Source organism: Bison bison, unplaced genomic scaffold (genome assembly GCF_000754665.1).
Source record: "Bison bison bison isolate TAMUID 2011002044 unplaced genomic scaffold, Bison_UMD1.0 scf7180017864531, whole genome shotgun sequence".
NCBI classification, from domain to species: Eukaryota; Metazoa; Chordata; class Mammalia; order Artiodactyla; family Bovidae; genus Bison; species Bison bison.
Window position 1 is genome coordinate 9,441,245 of NW_011495081.1, and position 21,478 is coordinate 9,462,722.

The 21,478-nt window shown below is 42.1% G+C and overlaps 1 protein-coding gene and 1 non-coding gene across 4 annotated transcripts in view; one reads left to right on the forward strand and one right to left on the reverse strand.

The window, feature by feature from the left end:
- Positions 1–5,172: 5,172 nt before the first annotated feature.
- Positions 5,173–5,244, forward strand: TRNAC-ACA. Its single transcript has one exon. It is a non-coding gene; the product is annotated as a tRNA-Cys (tRNA).
- A 6,550-nt stretch (positions 5,245–11,794) lies between these two features.
- Positions 11,795–21,478, reverse strand: part of SLC1A2 (solute carrier family 1 (glial high affinity glutamate transporter), member 2) — a 139,041-nt gene continuing 129,357 nt past the window's right edge. For all 3 annotated transcript variants that reach the window (XM_010831858.1, XM_010831855.1, XM_010831856.1), the window contains one exon: positions 11,795–21,475. In XM_010831858.1, the coding sequence (XP_010830160.1) occupies positions 21,404–21,475 (72 nt within the window). In that variant the 3' untranslated portion in view covers positions 11,795–21,403. The remainder of the gene's footprint in view (positions 21,476–21,478) is intronic.

Genomic DNA, 21,478 nt, shown 5'->3' on the forward strand with positions numbered 1-21,478 from the left:
CATATAAACAAGGGACGTGGGCATGGGCGGGGGGGCGGCCAAGTCCTAGCCAGGCACTTCCAGTTGGGAGGGGACATGACACACACTATTGTTCCCATTTGAGAACGGAGAGTCCAACTCAGACTTTCTGTTAAAGTCAGCAGATTGAATGTAGTCATTTAAGTGTTTTTCTTAATGCTTACACAAGGACTTCCCTGGTCGTCCTGTGGTTAAGAATCCATCTGACTATGAAGCAACATGGGTTTGATCCCTGGTCTGGGACAATCTCATATGCCTTTGAGCAGTTAAGCCCTTGCACCACAACTCCTGAGCCCAGGTCTGTAACTACTGAAGCCAGAGTGCCCTAGAGCCTGTGCTCTGGAACAAAACAAGCCTGCAGTGAGAAGCCCTGGCACTGAAACTGGAGCATAGCGACTATAAAAAGCCCTAACAGAGCAACAAAGACCAAGCACAGCCAAAAAAAAAAAAAAACTTACTCAAATGATAGCAAATGCATCCAAAGTTTAGACCAATCCACACAAAAAGACTGAAAGAAGACACTTAAGCAGAAAAAGAGATTTCGGCAGATTTTGGAAGACTCAAAGTAAATGGTAAGGGATTCCTGATTCGGGCTGTGTAGGAAGCTCTAACCCGAGGTGTGTGCAGAGCAAGTGTCTCTGGGAAGAGGTCCAGCAGAACCCAGGAGAGCCCTAGGTCTTGAGGCATCACGTGGACAGAGTGTGGGTGAGAAATGCAAAAGTGTGACTTAAACTTGCGCTAGGCAAGCTTGGCTAAAAGGACACACCTGTCTTGGGCTTTGAATCTTGAGTAAATGACACACAGACAAGAGAGACGCAAAGAGAGAATGATGGCTGTAGGAATGTGGCAGCCATGGCCAGCGGCAGAGCTGGTGGTGGAAGTTATGGTGGCAGCATTCTCCCAGCCTCCAACTACCCAAGACAAGAATAGAAAAAGGGGTATCCTTTCCTCCTAATGGACATTATGTGTGAGTGTGCTCAGTCATGTCTGACTCTGTGACCCCTTGGACTGAAACCCTCCAGGCTCCTCTGTCCATGGAGTTTTCCAGGTAAGAATATTGGAGCAGATTGCCATTTCCTCCTCCAGGGGATCTTCCTGACCCAGGGATTGAACCCATGTGTCTTGCGTCTCCTGCCTTGGCAGGCAGATTCTTTACCACTGTGCCACCTGGGAAGCCCAGTGGACAGTATGCCTGAGAGCACCTTATTTAACATATTTGGGCCTCAGTTTCTTCATCTGTTAAATGGGGTTAGTGACGGCACCTATGTCATAGAGTTGTTGTGAGGATATAGATAAAGATATCCATTCCATAGGTCAGTGTCTACCACCTAATACAGGTTCAATACATGTTAAACAAGAAACTGCCCATGTGCCCCACTAGGCAGCAGGAACATTCCCCAAAGCAAGAATCCAGCTGGAGAAAGGACAGACTTTCCTTCTGACTTCCATCATTCAGAGGACAGTGAGATGCCCATTCCACTGGGGCAGAGATAAAGGTATAACAATAGTATTGTTAATTAACAATATTTTTAATTAGTCAATTCATAATTTTTGTTTCCAATAACATAGCTGGTTTTAAAAAAAATCTCATTCCTAATTTGAAATTGGTGCATTTAAAATATAATTTTTTGTGATTGTGAAACTCTGGCCTCAGTCTTCAAAAAACAACTTATTTTAATGCAGCCAAGACTGCCTTTATCTCTGCTGTCTCTCCTCCATTGTGCCTTTGGAAGCCTTTTTTGGCTTCCACAGGGAACAACTGAGTTCCCTTTCCTTCAGGACAGTTAGACATACATCATCCTCAGATCGTTACCGAATCATAAATGATTTTTTTTCCAAATGAGGCTGCCTCAGAGAGGAAACATTTAAGCTGAAACCCAGAGCAGGAAATAAATTTGCCTAATATATCAGGCAGCCGTTAGCAGTACAAACAACTGCAAATTCTCCGTGGCCCCAGATAACCAAACCGAATTGCCCACTGTATGCTGTGTGCCCATTCCAGGTCCCAGACAGACTCTGCCATCAGAGCCACCGAGAGACCCTGACAAATGGCACAGTGACTAAGTCAAATACTTTTATTACCTCCCCAGAGGGAAGGAGAAACTCTAGAAATGTGAAAACATGTAGAGCTGGAAGAAGTTAGCACTTTTGAACCCCACACAAAATGGAGAGATGCTTTGTGCCCTAAAGGTCAGCTCAGCCTCAGAAACAAAGTCAATTCAAGTACATGGTCATCATGTCGATTGTGAAAACCTCTGCAGAAACTAATGTGGCATCCGGCACAGTCTTTCTATGAACAAAAGGTAGAGAATGTTTGTTCTATGAACAAAAGCAGAAATTGTTTCTGAGTATCCTCTTCATGTGCATCAAAAAAGTATAATAGAAAAAGAAGGGCTTACTAGGAGGTGGAATTAAGGGTCATTGGTGGGGTGTGGGGAATGGACTGGCTTCCAGGGAGCTAGATCAAAACCTAATCAAGAAATTTCTTGGGGGGCCTCTAATGTCTTCCCATCAGGATTTCTGAAATTCTGTGGCTCTAGGTCTTCTGTTTGTCTCCTGTCCAGATGGGAATAATTTAAGGTGACTATAGGGCTTCCCAGGGGCTTCCCTCATGGCTTAGAGGGTAAAGCGTCTGCCTGCAATGCGGGAGACCTGGGTTCAATCCCTGAGTCGGGAAGATCCCCTAGAGAAGGAAGTGGCAACCTACTCCAGTACTCTTGCCTGGAAAATCCCATGGACAAAGGAGCCTGGGAGGCTGCAGTAGTCCATGGGGTCACAAAGAGTCAGACACGACCGAGTGACTTCATTATATGGCTTCCCTGCTTATTTAGACGGTAAAGAATCTGCCCGCAATGCAGAAGACCCAGGTTCGATCCCTGGGTCAGGAAGATCCCCTGGAGAAGGGAATGGAGACCCACTCCAGTATTCTTGCCTGAAGAATTCTGTGGACAGAGGAGCCCGATGGGCTACAGTCTATGGAGTCACAGAGAGTCAGATGTTAGTTGTTAGAGCAACTAACACTTTGACTTTCACTTTTCAAAGTGACTAAATTGATCCTATTTCACTATGGGACTATGTTGGTAGGAGGGGTATGGAAGAGAGATTCGGAGCTGCAGAAAACTTGGATTTTTGTTTGTTTGTTTATTGGTTTTCAGGCCAACAGGAGCCACATCTGAACCATATGCAGAAATGTCCACACATCACCCCAAGATCCTGGGCTTTGAGCGTGGTGCCACAATTGGGTGAGACTTTGATATGGTCTTCATTGGCCGAGTGGTAAACAGATTTTGCCTTTGGAAAACAAAGTGCATCCGATATCAGATGACAAGAGAAGTGGGCCGTAATAATTTGTTAGTGCTGGTCAACAAATGTTTCTCCATCTCCTGCATCCTGAGAATGCAGTGAGACTGCATGCCTTCTCCCTCGGGGCTGGGTGGGACCCTGTGATCCTTCTGGCTAATAAGTTGGAAGCCGAAGTGACATTTCACTGTTCATGTTGAGGACCTTCCTGGAGCTCTTTCCTCTCTGTTATGAGATAGTAGCTGGTTGATCACTGAGGGATTGAGAGTAACTGCAGTGAAGAGAGTGATCTCTGTAACCCTAACTGTGGTTGAGCCAGTAACTTATCATGCTGAGGCCACCAAGACCTGGGTGCTCTTTGTCACTGCTGTGCAACTCAGACTGCTACAATGAAAGACGGCAGATATAAGACAAACATAAATCACAACCTCTTCACTTGCAGTCATTGATAATCAAACAGGATTCTTCCCTAGTGAGCACAGATGGCAGCTGGGAATCCCCCTCACTCTCAGTTGATCAGAGTTGACACTCTGGATGACACTCATTGGCCTATTGACTTAGCAAACGTTTTAAGGAAGAGAAAATGTTCTAACAACCTGGGCCAGCTAAGGATAGGTGTACGTTAGGACTACAGGTATCTTTTGAGATCTTCTCTTTACCAAACATGGGTTTCATGGTTCCTTGGAGCAGTTAAATAAATGATGCGGACGTTATGTGATGATAAGCATGACCAATCCTCTTTGAATGAATGCCCTAAAGTCTCATGCATAACTGGACTTCCAAATGAGACATTGAGGATTATTGCATTCAGCCCAGAGGTTTAAATGCCATTAAAACAATCAATAATGTGGCAACATACTCTGCTGGGTTATTTGGGGAAATGGAGCCAGTATAGTGGGAGATATTGAAACCAGAAAGACCTCCAGGCCAGCTTTTTAATTTTTAATTAATTTTGGCTGTGCTGGGTCTTTGTTGCTGCATGGGCTTTTCTCTAGTTGTGGCAAGCGGGGGCTACTCTCTAGCTGCGGTTCCCAGACTTCTCACTGCAGAGGCTTTTCTTGTTGTAGAGCATGGGCTCCAGGGCTGGCAGGCTTCAGTATTAATAGTTGAGGCTCCTGGGCTCTAGAGCACAGGCTTAGTAGCTGTGGTGCATGGGCTTAGTTGCCCCACGGCACGTGGGATTTCCCGGATCAGGGATTGAACCCGTCTCTCCTGCATTAGCAGGTGATTCTTCATCACTGAGCCATCAGGGAAGCCCCAAGCCAGCTTCTGCTTAGGTCTATAAGTTTCTCAATCTCTGTTTATGTTACCTGTGAAACAGGGAGGGTGATAGCACCTGCCTCACAGAATTGTTACGAGAAGACAAACACCCAAGGTCTACAAGAGGCTGCCACGTGTGGAAGGGAAACTGTAGCAGATGCCATAGGTATTCTGCCCAGATGCCCTTCTCAGGTTCGTCCACCCATCTCATAACTGCTGTGTTGACAGCTAACAGCTCACGGCTGCTTCTTCTCTAGTGGATGGCTTTCTGCAGATGAGAGCTGCCTACCCTGCAGGTTCTGCCCACACCTCCCCTACGGGGCCCACAGTCACTGACTGACTGATACAGGTGCCAAAAACAAGCTTCCTTTCCTCAAGTGGGGACAACACAAAGTTAGACTCTCCCTGAAGCTATCTTCTTGCTCGGTTCTTCCCTTTCCCTCTTCCACTACTCTCCTAGTCTCTTAGGGTTTCCCGAGAAGTACGCCTTCAGACACACCCTGTGAACTTGAATCCTGTCTCAGGTTCTGCTTCTAGGGATACCACCTATGATAATAGCTACTATTAATCATAACTATCAGGCTCCTCACTGATTCCCTGGTGGCTCAGATGGTAAAGCGTCTGCCTACAATGCGGGAGACCCAGGTTCGATCCCTGGGCTGGGAAGATCCCCTGGAGAAGGAAATGGCAACCCACTCCAGTATTCTTGCCTGGAAAATCTCATGGATGGAGGAGCCTGGCAGGCTACAGTCCACAGGGTCGCAAAAAGTCAGATGCGACCGAGCGACTTCACTTTCATCAGAGTGTGGCCATGCCATGAAGCTGCTGCAGACTGAAGAGGGGCGCCATTTTGAGGTGATTCTAACACAGGAATGGATGAGCTCCCCAAACCAAAAGGTTCCACAAAGTTCCTCCCAAGTTCTGTTCTTGACACTGTTAGGGGAGAAAGCGAACATCATTCTTGCAAGAAGACAAGGCAATGGAGAAAAGGATGATGGGAAGAGAAACTGCCTGGAATAGACTCAGCCAAGGGGCTCTGAGGGACCTGCTGGGTTGGCCACATTCCACAGCAACAGCTTTTCTCATGACATTTGTCTCTACTACTACACACAACGCTGCAAGCTTGGGACTCCCCGAGGGCCTTCTATGTGAGGAAAAGGATTGCTTCATTTCTGGATGTCATGTTCTCCTTCCTGTTGGAAGAGCAAGCTCAGGCTTCCATCCCAGTGAGAGGCCACTTGGGTAGGGCTGAGATTCAATTCCCGTCCCTGAAGAAATCCAGGGCCTTCCCTCATTGTCAAGAATCAGAGCTTTGGTGAGTAGCAGAAGAAAGTGTAGAGGGGCACCAGGAACAAGAGACTGAAAGGCTCGTGATGTTCATAAAGCTCCTCTAGGAGTAGAGATTATCCCGGGCTGGGTCAGGAGAGGTCACGGTCCAGCAATAAAGCCCAGATTTTTGGAAGACCAGCTGAACTCTGTCTTATAGGCTAGTGTCAGTGTGGTATGGCTGAAAAAGAGGCCAAACTGGGAAAGAGAAAGCCAGACTTCTTCCAGCTTAGTCACTAAGAAGCTGTGACTGATAGTGCTAAGGATGGTAACAGTGATGTTGATGATAACTATCATTGACTGAACCCTTAATATGTGCCAAGTACTGTGTTAACTGCTTTATGTAGCATAGGCATGATTAGCCCCATTTCACACATGAGGAAAGTGAGGCTACATAAACTCTCCAGTAGCCCATAGTTAGAAAAGTTACAGAGTCAGGATTTAACCTTGGTTTGCCACTGTATTACCTCTAATTCATTTTAATTATGGTACTGATTTCCTCATCTGCAAAAGAAAATGAAAGTGTTAGTTGCTCAGTCATGTCTGACTCTTTGTGACCCTATGGACTGTAGCCCACCAGGTTCCTCTGTCTGTGGAATTCTCCAGGCAAGAATACTGGAGTGAGTAGCCATTCCCTTCTCCAGGGTATCTTCCTGATGCAGGGATAGAACGCAGGTCTCCCTCATTGCAGGCAGATTCTTTACCATCTGAGACCCCAGGGAACCCCCCATCTGCAAAAAGACATGGCTAAACTTCAAATACTTGCCCCTGAGGTCCTTTCTAACCTTACAGTTTGAAATGATTTCTGTCCTCCTTACTAAGAGGTGAGGAAAGTTTGAGATCAGGAGAGTAAGCAACTGGAAAAGAGAAGCTGGGTTCCAGTCGAACTTTTCACTCAGATGAAGGCAGTTTGGAAATTCCTTGGCCCCTCCTTCTGTGAGCAATACATTACCCAGGCCTGGAAAGCATCTGAGAAGTGACAGAAGCCGTTGGAGAATTCCAGGAGAGTCAGCTCATGCAACAAAAGGAGTGTACCGTAGATGACAGCAGTTCTATATTTGTCTTTTTTCCTTCACTAGTGGCCTCTAGATTTTTCCAGACAGTATTTGGAAGGCTGAAATCTGATCACCCTAAATCACAGACAAAAATAGATGTTGGGGTTTTGCGTATTCATTCTGACCCAATCAAGAGTGACAGGGGAAATGCAATAATGTTTTATTTGTCTGCTTATGGAATTCAGAAGAATTTAAAGTCACTGCTTTTATTTTTAAAATTTTATCCGTTTATTTATTTTGGCTGCACTGGGCCTTCGTTGCTGTGCACGGGCTTCCTCTGGTTGTGGCGTGAGTGCTTCTCTTTGCAGTGGCCTCTCTTGCCGTGGAGCATGGGCTTTAGGGCGCATGCCCTTCAGTAGTTGTGCTGCAGGGGCTGAGTCACCCCACCCCCACCCCCCCCGCGTGTAGAATCTTCCCGGACCAGGGACTGACCCTGTGTCCCCTGCACTTAACCACTGGGCCACCAGGGAAGTCCTAAAATCACTGCTTTTAAATGTTTGAGGGTAAGAACAGTATTTCTATTGGATGGCTTTTGTTCTCTTTAGACTATTCTTGAACAGGCCGTGGAGGTCAACTAACACTCCTGAAAGTCAGCCTCTGTGGCTCAGTTTTTCTTACCATGACATGGGAATTAAAGATGGCCTCTCACTCCCTCAGTAAGAAGATGAATGAACGGAAGTTTAAAAATTACCAGGAAGGAAAGTATTATTTGCTGGGGACTCCACAGTCTTTTATTCTGGCGGGCCCACATCAACTGTGTGGGCATCTCCACCCATGCCTTCCTGTCTGAGCTGAGCGGTGACGAGCAGGGAGAGCACCTCGTGAATGCTTCCTTGGAGGTGCCTAACCCTCCGTTACCTGTGGTTCTTTGAAGTACCGAGTCCTGGCTTCCTGTTTATGTCACCGCGCCTGGAAGGAGAGATGCCCAGAAGGTTCAGGGCCGTAGGTGGTAGCTGCAGAGCCCTTTATGGCTCCACAATCTTCCACTGTGGGGGTACAGAGTGCAGCTAATTGGGCTATTAGTGGTTCTTGGGGTAGGTGGAGATATTTCTTGTGACTTCCTCTAGCTTCTTCCTTCAAACCACTGTTTGCATCATAGCAAGCAACCTGCTGATGTTGGGTGGAGTTGCTGGGTGTAACACATTATTGCTTAAAGAAGAGGTCAAAGGCTGAGCGGGCCCTCTCTGGCTATGTCAGAGCTGTGCTCTCTGACCGTACGTATCATGTGAGCCTGAGGAAAGAAGGCTTCAGCTTTAAATTTAAATTCCTCTTTTAAAATGCTTGTTTTGGACTTCACCAGCTGTCCAGAGGTTAAGACTCCATGCTTCCACTTCAGGGAGCATAGGTTCAATCTCTGGTCAGGGAAGTTCCACATGCCGCGCAGTGTGGCCACACACACACACACACACACACATCATATAAAAGGGACTTCCCTGGTGGTCCAGTGGTCAAGACTCTGCCTTCCAGTGCAGGGAATGGAGGTCCCATCCCTGGTTGAGGAATTAAGATTCCACGTGTGGCCAAAAATTTAAAAATTAAAATACTCTGGTTTTGTCTGCCTCGGTGTTCCTGCCAGTGAGATGGACTCCATTAAATAGCCAGCAGTGTATGAATCACCAAGAGTTCCATCAGTGGTTCACAAATGAGTGCGTTCAAGGAGCCATGGACAAATAAATGGAAGATTTGAAGAGGAACTTTTCAGTCATGCGTGCACACATACACAGAGATACACAGACACACAGAGACACACAAAAACACACATTATTTTATTTATTATCTCTAGAAGCACATGTGTCAAAGCCTCCCTAGGTTGTACGCCCAGGAAACATACAGAAACATTCATATCAGCCTTATTTAACATCAGAAAACAACTGGAAATGAGGCAAATATACCCTGGCAGGAAAGTGAGTAGCCAAAATATGGCACATTTCACATACTATGTAATTATACAGAAGTGAAAACGAACCACAGCTACTTGTAACAGCATGAATAAACTGAGAAGCATGTTAAGAAGAAAAGAGACGTATTGGAAAAGACTACATGCAATGCAATACCGTTTTTATAAAGCTCAGAAATAAGCAGAGCTTGTGGAGTCATGCATATGTGTGAGATTTATAAAAAACTATTTTTAAAAGTAGAGGAATGATAAACAAAATTTCCAGTAGCAGTTTCCCCTGGGGAGTAAAGCAGCTGAATGGAATAAGGAAGGAGTACAAAGGTCAAGCAAAATGCTTGGTGATGTTTTAGTGCCTACACTGGCTTACCAAGTCATAGGATTCTATAGCATGCTGCATTGTAACTTAGATATAGATTACACATGTCCTTTTGTATGTATGAGACATTATACTAGAATAATCAGATTAAAAAACAAAATTATCTGTAGTCATGATGACTTACCCAGCTGATAGAATTCAAATTTCAGAGTTCAGAAGTTTATAAAGTATCTACTTCAAACCCCTAATTTTACATATGTCAAAATGACTTCCAAATTGCTAAGGGACTTGACCACATTTGCACAACCCTTTAGTGACTGTGCGAAGGTCAGAACTCCTGCCTGCTGGTTCCTAACCTATAATCCTTCCTTCCATTCTCAGCCTCCAAAGAATTCTCATTATTTTTCTTCTTCTGCTTCTTCTTCTTTCAATAAGTGAAACCAGTATAGTAAATGGCCTTACAACCACTGTGGGTGGATTAAACACCTCTGTTCCAGAAGAAAGGGCAAGCAATTAAAACATGGGGATTATAGCCCCTGAACAAGCAAAGTCATGTTTCTTAGGAAGGAGTGGTTGATAATGATCAAATGGCATCCATACTGAAGTGTTAAGCTAACTTAACTCTAATTGGTGGCTCTGTGCTACTTTAAAACAAAACGGCAGCCCAGAAATTTACTGATGAGCATATTTTCTGTAAATAAGATTTTAATAACATTTGAACATGGATGTGATGTACACTTGACTCCAAGAGAATAAAGAAAAGTGTCTTTTCAAAGGAAGTGTCCATTTTCATCAACAATTTAAATTGCTAGCATTGGTGAAAAGTGTGATGTGTCACATTTAGGTACTTATTTAAAAATCAAATATTTGCCTCCTTATCCTCCCCCAAAAGAATGAGAGACAACAATTCAACTAATCCAAAGTATCCTATTAAATCTGTGGGTTCTCTGAAGTGTGAAAAGAAAACATGTCTTGTTCTCGATGGGGGTCCATTCCTATATGTCTACCTTTCACTGGATGAGAATCTCATTCTGCTGAATGTGACCCTACTCTTGAAGACCATGCATTTTATTTCTACAATGTAACATTAAATGCTAGCCACTTACTTTCATAGTATTGGTTTTTCCAATACTAGAGAAAAACTTACTGTGTTGGATTTACTGAAAGACTACATGTTTGCATACTATCCTTTATGAATAATTTAAGGATATATTTTTTTAATGGCCTAATAGCCATTAGAGCTGTTCATCAGCTCTTTCCAGTTTTATTCCTGGACACCAGGTCAGGTTGCCCTTTCTTGTTTCCTTGAAGTTAGGTAGTGACATGTGACTTGTTCTGGCTATTGATAAATGAGCAGAAGTGAGGCATTATCAATAACCTCAGATATGCAGATGACACCACCCTTATGGCAGAAAGTGAAGAGGAACTAAAAAGCCTCTTGATGAAAGTGAAAGAGGAGAGTGAAAAGTTGGCTTAAAGCTCAACATTCAGAAAACAAAGATCATGGCATCTGGTCCCATCACTTCATGGGAAATAGATGTGGAAACAGTGGAAACAGTGTCAACTTTATTTTTCTGGGCTCCAAAATCACTACAGATGGTGACTGCAGCCATGAAATTAAAAGACGCTTACTCCTTGGAAGAAAAATCATGACCAACCTAGATAACATATTAAAAAGCAGAGACATTACTTTGCCAACAAAGGTTCGTCTAGTCAAGGCTATGGTTTTTCCAGTGATCATGTATGGATGTGAGAGTTGGACTGTGAAGAAAGCTGAGCACCGAAGAATTGATGCTTTTGAACTGTGGTGTTGGAGGAGACTCTTGAGAGTCCCTTGGACTGCAAGGAGATCCAACCAGTCCATTCTAAAGGAGATCAGCCCTGGGATTTCTTTGGAAGGACTGATGCTCCAGCTGAAACTCCAACACTTTGGCCACCTCATGTGAAGAGTTGACTCATTGGAAAAGACTCTGATCCTGGGAGGGATTGGAGGCAGGAGGAGAAGGGGACAACAGAGGATGAGATGGCTGGATGGCATCACTGACTCGATGGACATGAGTTTGAGTGAACTCCGGGAGTTGGTGATGGACAGGGAGGCCTGATGTGCTGTGATTCATGGGGTCGCAAAGAGTCGGACACGACTAAGCGACTGAACTGCACTGAACTGAGGCACACTGCATTTGGAAGGGCAGTTTAGGAGTCAGTGTAAAATCTGCCCTGTTCCTTTCTTCTTGCATTTGGTAAGGGCAGAAGCACAAGGAGGAAGTCTCTCTCAGACTCCCTCAGTGAGGATGGTGTGGACCAAAGTCCCCCAGACAAACAGTGATGGACATGTCATATGAGTAAGAAATCAACCTTGGTTGCTTTAAGCTCCTGAGTTGTGGGAGATAACCCATACTGGCTGATTCACAAGCTTAATTTTGATTATATGCCATTTTTGTCCAACTCATAACTTTATAGCATAAGATGTAACTCCACTGTATATTTAGGCTTCCTAGAAAATATTAATTTAGACATTGTAGGTTTCAATTCACAAATTTTTCCAAAAGGAACACTGGAGACACTTACTATGTAATAAACACTAGCTTAAAATTGGAATTGAAGGAGAGTCAACAGCCAAGAGAAATTGGAATCCACATTTATTAATGAGAGATATATACATAGAAGTTAAAACACTTAGTGAAATATTGGATTTAAAGATTATTTCCAGTATATAAAGAATATCCAGTTATTTTACACATGTAATGTTACAGTAATCAGTCCACATTGTAAGAAAGCTAAAGGTGAAAGTAAAATACTTCAAATACCCAAAATGTGCTTTGCCAACAAGGCATTTCCTAGTACCATATGTAAGAAACAACCCCCAAATTAGTTGAAATTTTTTATCTTTTTTCATTCATTAAACCCGATGTGCTATAGATGCTCTATGTTACATGACTTTAGATCAATGGGGATTGTGAATGTGAGGGAAACAATTACTCTTATCTTTCATTCTGGATACACACAAGAATCTTCAAAGGGAATTCTACCTAAAGGCTAGATTTCTTTCAGTAAGGTTTCCATCCTGAATATGACACAAGTTGAAGAAGCCACATTTTCAAGGAAAAAAAAATGTGCCTGTTCACACTTACATCCTTTCACTCCAGTCTCTGGAGTAGACACTGAAAATTAACATGCTTTGTGCCCTCAGAGGATCTCCTAAGCTTCACATTTCTTGTGAAAAGAGAGGAACACTCAGTGTTCCCAGCTGCACATGGTCATTTTTCTCTGTCCTTAAAGAAGGAAAAGGGGGTTACAGGAGCTATAGACCTCATAGCATTCAACTCAGTGATAATTAGAATGTGTGTTTGGGAGGCAAGTATATAATTGCATTAGTTAACCTTCTCTTCAAACACTTGAAACACACACAAAGCCTAGGAGCTAGAGGTCCTACTCCCTTCACATATGCGGGATCTGTGCTTCACTAGCTGTTTTTTTTTTTTTTTGCAATCCCCCCAAGAGCATACTGACCATGCTTGTGCTTCTCATGCTCTTTCTAGAGACAGCTGTGCAATTTACTACCAGAAGTGTGCTTTCGTGGGATTTTACCTGCATGGCAGTTAGTGAATGCCTTTCCTGTACCCCAACTCAAGAAACCAAGAGGGACAAGGCTCTTCACAACCTTTAAGTCATGAGCATGATGATCGGTATTTGGCAACCAAAGAAGCAGAACTTTAACCTACAGACATAATGCTAACATGCTTATGCTCAGCAGATGAACCTTTCGTCTCTTTGAGCTCAATTCATCAAGCAAATACAAATGTCTTGGCTGCAGATAAATGTCCCTGTTCTAAATCTACCTAGGTCTAGATAATCAAAAGTTCCACAGATGTATTCACTGGGTACTACATAGACATCAGATGACCTTTGACTAAGAATCATGACACATATCCAACACCCCCTTGCCCTGAATCACATATTTACAAAGATACTGGATACACACAGACTTTCAACCAATCATCAGTACAAAGGATTCACAGATAAGTTCTTCACTGATATACATTCCCAAGTCACTTTAAGAAAGAGGAGAAATGATTTACCACTAGCTAGCTAAGAAGGAAAAGAAGGGTTTTCAAAACATCAATCAACATGTCTACTGCACTTAGATAAACAGCCAAAAATAACATTTAAATTAAATTACAATACATCTATATACCATTTCACTGAAATTACACATAGATATCTACATTATAGCTACATGAAGTGCATAGGCACTTTTCTTCATGCGTGAACCATGTGTTACTGTGTATACACAAGAACTTCATGCTTGACAGCTATCTGTACTTGAAAATCACAGATATAATTGTTGCCAGTTGAGGGCACATCTAATCTGATTGCTTAATGAGGAGTGGATTTAAATACACACCAGTACACTTTCTATGTATCTATTTCCTAAAACATAGCAAAAATACTAGCCCTACAATCATATTATCAGAAACTGTGTTTGGCGGAAGGAAGACCCTTCCTTGTCTTTGCAGTGATTATTGATTTGTCTTTTGGGGAAATTTACATAGATTGCTACTCACCTGAGGACAGAATCTACCTGGGCTGCTTCTGAATAATTTCACTGAGACTTTAAGCCCCATTGATAGAGTATTGCTTCATAGCTGGTACTAATGTGTTTTATTTTAACCTTAAAAATATGTGCTCAATTCACATAACAATGTGACATTTACTACCAATTTGCTTGGCAAGAATGAACTGCAACAAATCTGTACTGATTGGCTTCCTCACACTCACCCTCAATCTCTGCTATCCGAAGTTTTCCTAAGCTAATTTTCACATAAATTATTAGGAAGGCATGGAGATTATAGAGATGATTCCACTATTAATCATCTTATTTTTCATGTTCTTGGAGAAAAGCAAAATTAGAATGCTTAGGTGGAATAACCAGATGTGGTATCAAAAATAAAGAGTCAGCACCATTCCTTGAGTTAAAAAGCCTAATTGTTTAAATATTATACATATCCTAACCAGCTAAAGGATTTAACTGACTCTTTGTTCTTAATGGTCATTTTGTTCATTGCATCGCAAAGGACTGAGTTGTTACATTTTTCAAATGTGACTGTATGCTCAGGAAACAATGACAGCTCTAAATTGCTGTAGAAATGTCTTGTGCTTGAATTAGTTGTAATTATACATATGTGGTTATATAGAAAATACCATAAGAAAATATCTGTCTGCAAAATTACAGATACTAAATAGATCCATTCAGTCTACACTGAGTTCTTTATGGTTTATGAAGAATAGATACAAACCTATATAACATTATTAAAGGCTAAATCAATATTAAATATACACTATCCAGGACTCTAAATAAGTTTTCTCATGCTTTTTATAAATAACAGCAAAGAAGCCCAGGGATTTGTTTAAATAAGAATGTAAGGTTGGATTGGAGGAATCTGTGAATTTTGGAGAGTACAATACTGATCAGAGGGCAATATATTTTCCTTGGTAACATAAATTTTTACCAGGAAGCCAAAATATGTCTGCTGGCAGCAAGATCAAATTAGATTCACAGTTTGCCAGCTCTCTCCTCGAGCCATAGAAAACAAATAGAAAAACAATATACAAAAATCCTCACAAAAGTATCTTTTTATATACAAATCTCTAGAGTGACCAGATAACCTGGTCTGTCCTGTGCAACATGGAAATGTAATGCTGAGATTTCCTGGGGGAAGGAGTGAAGGTCATTTATGGAAAGATTTGGCTGCCAAAGGATGAGATCCGAGTAAGGAGGAGAACTCTCCTGGGGAAGTAAGAAACCAGAGTACCAGCTTGCTGATCATACATCTCAGAGAACTTGCTACATGGGGGCGAAACCTCAGAGATAGGCTAAACTAACTTCCTGGGCTAGTGTGTGCATTTCTCTCCTACCAAAGGCAACAGACTGTTTTTAGGCAGCTTACATGGTTGCCATGAGAAGAAACAGAACCCCAGAAGGAGTGAGGCTCCCACTGCATCATCTCCACCTCCGCAGGGAAAGACGACAATGGTCCTGGTCATAAGTTACGTTCTAACACTCACCCAGGGATGAGGGGTGTCTCTGGAGAAATTGGAGACCTGTTGTTACCTGGGTTCTAAGTCAAGTGCTGACTCTTCAAGGTACAGGGATCTGTTCAGTAGCAGGTTTTATCATCAGCCCCAAAGGGCCCTGTATAACAATCAGAAGGACTTTAAAATATATCGAAATGGATACATGCTCCAGAGGTAAGAGAGTGAGGCAAGGCTGGACATAGGCAAGCTGATCAGTAGTTACTCAGAGTGAATGAAATAACAACTTGAGGGCTTCTCTTACTTTTTCATATGCTCTTATATGGGTCATACTACTTGATGCTCTGGTGTTAGGTCTTCTGCAAGAAAGATTTAAACAAACAGAAACTAACTCTATCCTTTCAGTACTAGCTGTACATCTCTCTGCCCCGCGTTTACAGAGCTGAGGTCTTTGTTAATGAAAATGAAATGTTAATGAAAATGAAAATGTTCGTGGCACAGTAACACAAATCCTATTCCGTATTTAGCAGAAGTTTGGACAAAGAGCAGGGATGCAAACAGCAGCCCATTGCAGTGATACTGGAATGTTCAAGAGATTGTTCAAAGGCCATGGCTGGTCACACGCCCCCTGCAGACAGACCATGCATCTTATTCACTTTAAAAACTCTGAGCATAGAAGAAGATCTAGGATCACCAATACAAGTCCACTCTTGTAAGATAGACCTTCTCCACCTGTGATGGGATGACCACAGTGAAAACAAACCAAGAGGAAATTTTGAAAATGAACTCAATCAAACATCTCTGCAAACCTTTCCAGAGAAAGGACTTGGCTCGATCCCACCGTGTATGTGGATGTGCGTGTCTGAGTACTGGTGGAAAGGAAGGTATTTACAGACAGCTGCTGTTATTGTGTAAGCCTTGCACCAAATTTCATAAGAGTGTTCAAGTTGATTTGCCAAAGGCTCCCAAATTCCCATACTGCGTTGGCAATTAGGACCGTCTGGAGGAAACTGTGTGTTTTGGGTATTCAGTGTGGGCTCTGTTGCTACAGCAGGAATGATGCAAGACCTTGAGGGAGGCCACAGATTCATCCTGGCCCCTCATGGTGACTGGGGCAGCATTTTTCCCTGAGCTGAATGGCTACTTCCACTAGGACAGCACATTAAGTAAAGGACAGTTTTATAAAAGGAGGTTGGTTTGTATTCCCAAACACCAAATGGTAGATGAACATGGCCATCTTCCAAGCTTGTTCTAAGACATCAAATGAAGAGAGAGGCTTGAACTTAATTTCTCCCAAAGGGAATGAGAAAAATCCAAATTGATTATTCATTATTATGGGCTCCTCTGATTTACAATACAAATAAGTAATGTGTTATAGCAGTAAGTAAGTATCCCAGGCAGAGCTGGTGGTAAAGAACCTGCCTGCCAATGCAGGAGACATAAGAGTCGTGGGTTCAATCCCTGGGTGGGGAAGATCCCCTGGAGCAGGGCATGGCAACCCACTCCAGTATTCTTGCCTGGAGACTCCCATGGACAGAGCAGCCTGGCGGGCTATGGTCCATAGGGTTGCAAAGAGTCGGACACAACTGAAGTGACTTAGCATGCACATATAGAAGTAAGCCTCTTAAGAAAAAGAAGTTAAAGCAGAGATAATTATATGGTGGTTTCTTAGGAATGGATGGGCATTTTAATAATTTAATCTAGCCTGTCCTTTTTTTTTTCCCCCCCAATGGTGCTAATGTGTAAAGTGACTAGTGTAAGTTGTATGAATAAAAATGGGCAGAGTCTCAGTCAAATGTTTCTCTTCCTAACTGCATTATTTCTCCTCATCTCTGTTATTTCTGTTATTTCCTAAACTAGCTGTGCTATGAAATTAGATACTACTCAATTAAGATTCCTTGTCATCTGTTCTAAAAGCAACCTTTGCACTAACTTGGATGGTCATTTACTAAACTGAGCAACAATGATCACTGGAATAAGAAGAGAGGAAAAGGAAGAGCGGAAGTTGAATTTTCTTTTCAGAAAAAAATCAAAAGCAACTGATGTCTGAATAGCTTTGCACTCACTTCATCCCAGAGACCAACCTGCCAATAGTGCAACCTGTCTGGGTTGGTGCTCAGTGGCCCTTCTTGGTTTTAGACAAAATTACCAGATACTGAGACCATTTATCTTCTTTGACAACTAGATTTATAAAACTCTCACTTCAAAATTCCTTCAGGCCTTTTGCTTTTAACCTTAATCTTTTCAGGCTCCTGGATCATCATATTGTATTCAAACAGCAAGTATTATATAATTGGAAAATCCCACTTGGTCCCTTTCCTTGGCTTGGAATGAATTTATTTGGAGAATAAGCAAAGCCCAACCAGCAACCCGTGCGACTGTATGGCCCCAAGCACTGAAGAGTAATGAAGTGGGAATGGCCGCCTCCACTGGGTATAACTTCTGAGCATTTAGTCATCACAGCAGGCAAGAGCTGCTGAGGCTTATCAAGAGTCTGAATGATAGAGAATTCTCTCTGAACATGTGGGTACCTATTTGAATTCACTGCTGAATTTCTAACAGCTACTTGGTTCAGATCATGAAGATCTGCATGCTCTAGATGACTGCCTTAATTCTCTAACGCTCTTTGTATGGAAAACATAGCACAAACAGAACCCTTGATTCAGACAAAAGTGAAATATGGTACCATACCTTTTGCTATTGGGAACAAACGGAAGTGTGGTATTTGCAAAAACACGGCAGGATTGGGTTTCCCTCTGGAGATCAGGTAGGTGAATTGTTGTTACTTAGTCATTAAGTTGTGTCTAACTCTCTTGCAACTCCAAGGACTGTAGTCTGCCAGGCTCCTTCGTGTCCATGGGATTTTCTGCCTGACTCCAAAGTGGCTTCTTGACTAGATATACACTCGCAAATGACATATGTCTCTGTGCACAGGTGGAAATGATCTGAGACTTTCTAATTAACCAGCTGTTGGGATTCCTGACCTTACTGACCAAGAGTACATCTCCCCATAAACTGAATTTCCTCTAACCTTTCTTAGCATCCACCAGTTCAAATCCAAAAACCAGGCATTTTGGCAACCTTTCTTTAGACTTTCCTGAACATCGAAGCTGATGAGTAGTTAAAGAGAAGTCAATATTTATATTTTATGGAACATGGCAATTCTGCAGGCTATGGGTTGTGTTTCCACTCCCAAAAATAAGAATCAAATCTGATAACTACTTGATTCAGAACTTACCATCTAAAGTTTTATATCGAAGATCTGAGTGATTTAGATGATTGCCTTGAATTTCTGGTGCTCTTTTCATGGGAGGCACATCCCCAAAGGTCTAAGATAAAGCTCTGCCTTGAGAGCTACTCCATTCTTTTCATGAATAGGACTTGATTCATTGAATTGTAGTAGGTAATCAAATGATGATGCCACTTGGGTTTTTCAAAGGATATAAAGGAGAAAGGAGAGAATAAAAGTCTACTTGCTTTTCTCCTGAAATGGTTCTGATTCCTAAATACAGTAAATGAGTCCATAAAAAATGATGTTGCCAAAGCCCTGACTTAACAGAACTTACAGGGTACAGTGTGTATATCTAGCCTGCCATGTCTGTGTACAAATGTAACATTTATGCATGATCAAACATGAATGGAGTGTTATAAGCATTCATATTTGTGTTTGACTTGTTAAAATAAATCTGTGCATACAACTGACAAGTTATAGTATCCTGTTTAGAAAATGGTTGTTAGAGGTATATTCTGGATCGACTTGTCCTGTTTATGGCACATAATGCTGGACAAGGAAACCCCAATGGGCATGGCATGAGAAGAATGAGAGCGGCCTAAAAAACCAGAGGACACAGTCACATGTCAGTTCTACATATACCCTGGGTTTTCAAGCTACTCCTGGATTTGAGAAATTGCTTATTTTTAACTGATTTGTTGAACTTCCAAATAAACCGATTTCCTAAGGATATTCTCATGAAACTTACTGCATACAGTTTCAAACTAGAAAAACCCGCTTTGTTAAGCTGAGCAACTAGTTTCTTCTGAATACACTGTCCCCTTATATATGTATAGGCTAACTCAATAACTAGGAAAAAACTGAAGACAAGCAGTCATGGAAGACTTTCAGGCAGAATCTTTGGAAGACAATCTTGAGACCACTCCTTTGAGCAGCCTGTCAGTATGTTCAAGTGCTAAGCTGGCCTTAAACAACAAAACCACCTGTTCCTAGATGGACAGCTACATCCTTCTCCTCACCATAAAAAATGCCCTCGGAAGCCTGACTTAAAGAGACTCCTTAACAGTTTCACAGTTAAATCCAGGAACCATCCCTACAACCCATGACATCTACTATAAAGGATGCATTTGCCACTACTACATTTCAGCAAGCCCTTGGCCACCCTCTTAACCGTCCATCTAATGAAAATGAAGACCAATGCATTATTTTCTTTTAAAGCAAAGAGCTACTTAATACTGCTCAATAGTGATTGTTATTAAAAAAAAAAAAAAAGAAACCAACTAGGGTTAAGAGACAAAACTACTAGACTCTCATGTCTCTTGTGTGTTCCAAAGTTTCCCTACATGAAAGAGTAAGGTCACAAGGAGTAGGTAATGAAGGGCATGTGATGTCCATACACATCCTTCTCCTGTGAAAACTTGGACTCTACAACTATCCATGAATATCTCAGTACACATCTGTTGGCCTCAGATGACCACCCTGCTCCCACACTGGACCAAGGTTTGCAACATTCCTTAGAGTCACCTTACGAAAATACTGTGGGTTATTCAGTAGACAATGATAGTACAGACACTGGAAAACACAGCTTGGAGATGCCTGCAGCATGCAAGGCACTGATGAGTTACTCCAGTATTATATTACGTATCCCCGCAAACTTCCACAGCTTGGAAAAGATTCCGTCTGTGAAGTTCCGTAAAGCCACACTTTTCCCCTACTCTATGGTTCAAGGCTGCCTTGACTTTGCTGTAGAAATGTCATCTTTATAGGATTTTGCACATATGTTTGTTTTCTGGTTCTTTCCACAGAGAACACTGGGGAGGAAGATGGGTTCTGCTTTCAACTATGCCCTGTAATTGGTTTTAGGTGCTTTGATAAAATATAACAAAAAGCTTTCTACATATTAGATGACTAATCGTGTTTTGGTTTTGCTTTTATCATGAGATTAGTATTAAAAGAGGCACAGCCAACGTAACTGTTTTCCATCTGTGAGGACAGTAAAATGATTAAGTCTTTTAGTCTGATGAGAATATGACAGAAATAATTTGGAGATGAAGATAGAAACCCAAATAAGAATTTTATGGACAAAACATAGATCAAATAATGTCACTTGATTTCACTATCCAAGGTGATGTAACCCAAACACAAATTTGAATCTGGTTAAAATTTGTGTTGACTGTGCTCTCCAAGTATTGTCAATATATACAGCAATTCTATGTAAGCTACACCCTAATCCATTACCGAATTTAGAGCAAGTTATGAAACATACTTTGAAATTCAACAATTATTCCCATAGACTATGTGGGGTAGGGCAGAGACTCAGTGGGTTCCGTAATAGGCTGCTCTTAAGATATGGCTCCAAATGTGACTCTCTTTGAAACATTTAGTCATTCAACTTAAAGAGAGAAATTCAACAGAAGAGAAACTGTCAGAGTTCCCTAAGATGGGTACTTTCTTTTCACCAAAAAACACAAGGGCAAACGCTCTAAGACGTTGAAGGGGATTTCTTACAAAGGCTTTAAGAGAATCTCTTGTGTGCTACCAGGTGAGGCTGGGGAACACTGGAAAGAGTAACACACCAAGTGTGTGCTCATTATTCCAAATCCCCAGAATGTGCCACATGCCTTTAGTTGTGTCTCCTGGAAAAGAGAGCACCCACGCTTCTACATCTTGAGAGAAAAGGGAAGCTGGCAAGAATGCGTCTTCAATTCAAACTGATTCCTCCAGCAGCATCCATTCAAACAATAATACAAGTGAGAAAATGAGACATTTACGAAGCATTATTTGGCAATGACACACAGCACCGTGCCTGTCACTGACTCACAACAGATCCTCTAAGCCTCAGCTAATAGATTAAGTAAACAGAAATAGATGTATTTTTTTTCTTTTTAAAGAAAGCTTGTTTATATCCTCTTTTACCATAAGATACATTGGGGGGTTTATTCAAGAATTTGCTGAGAGTCATATCCTTATTTTTCATGTTTCCAAGGTTCTTCCTCAACACTGCAGTCGGCTGACTTTCCATTGGCTGCCAGAGTTACCTG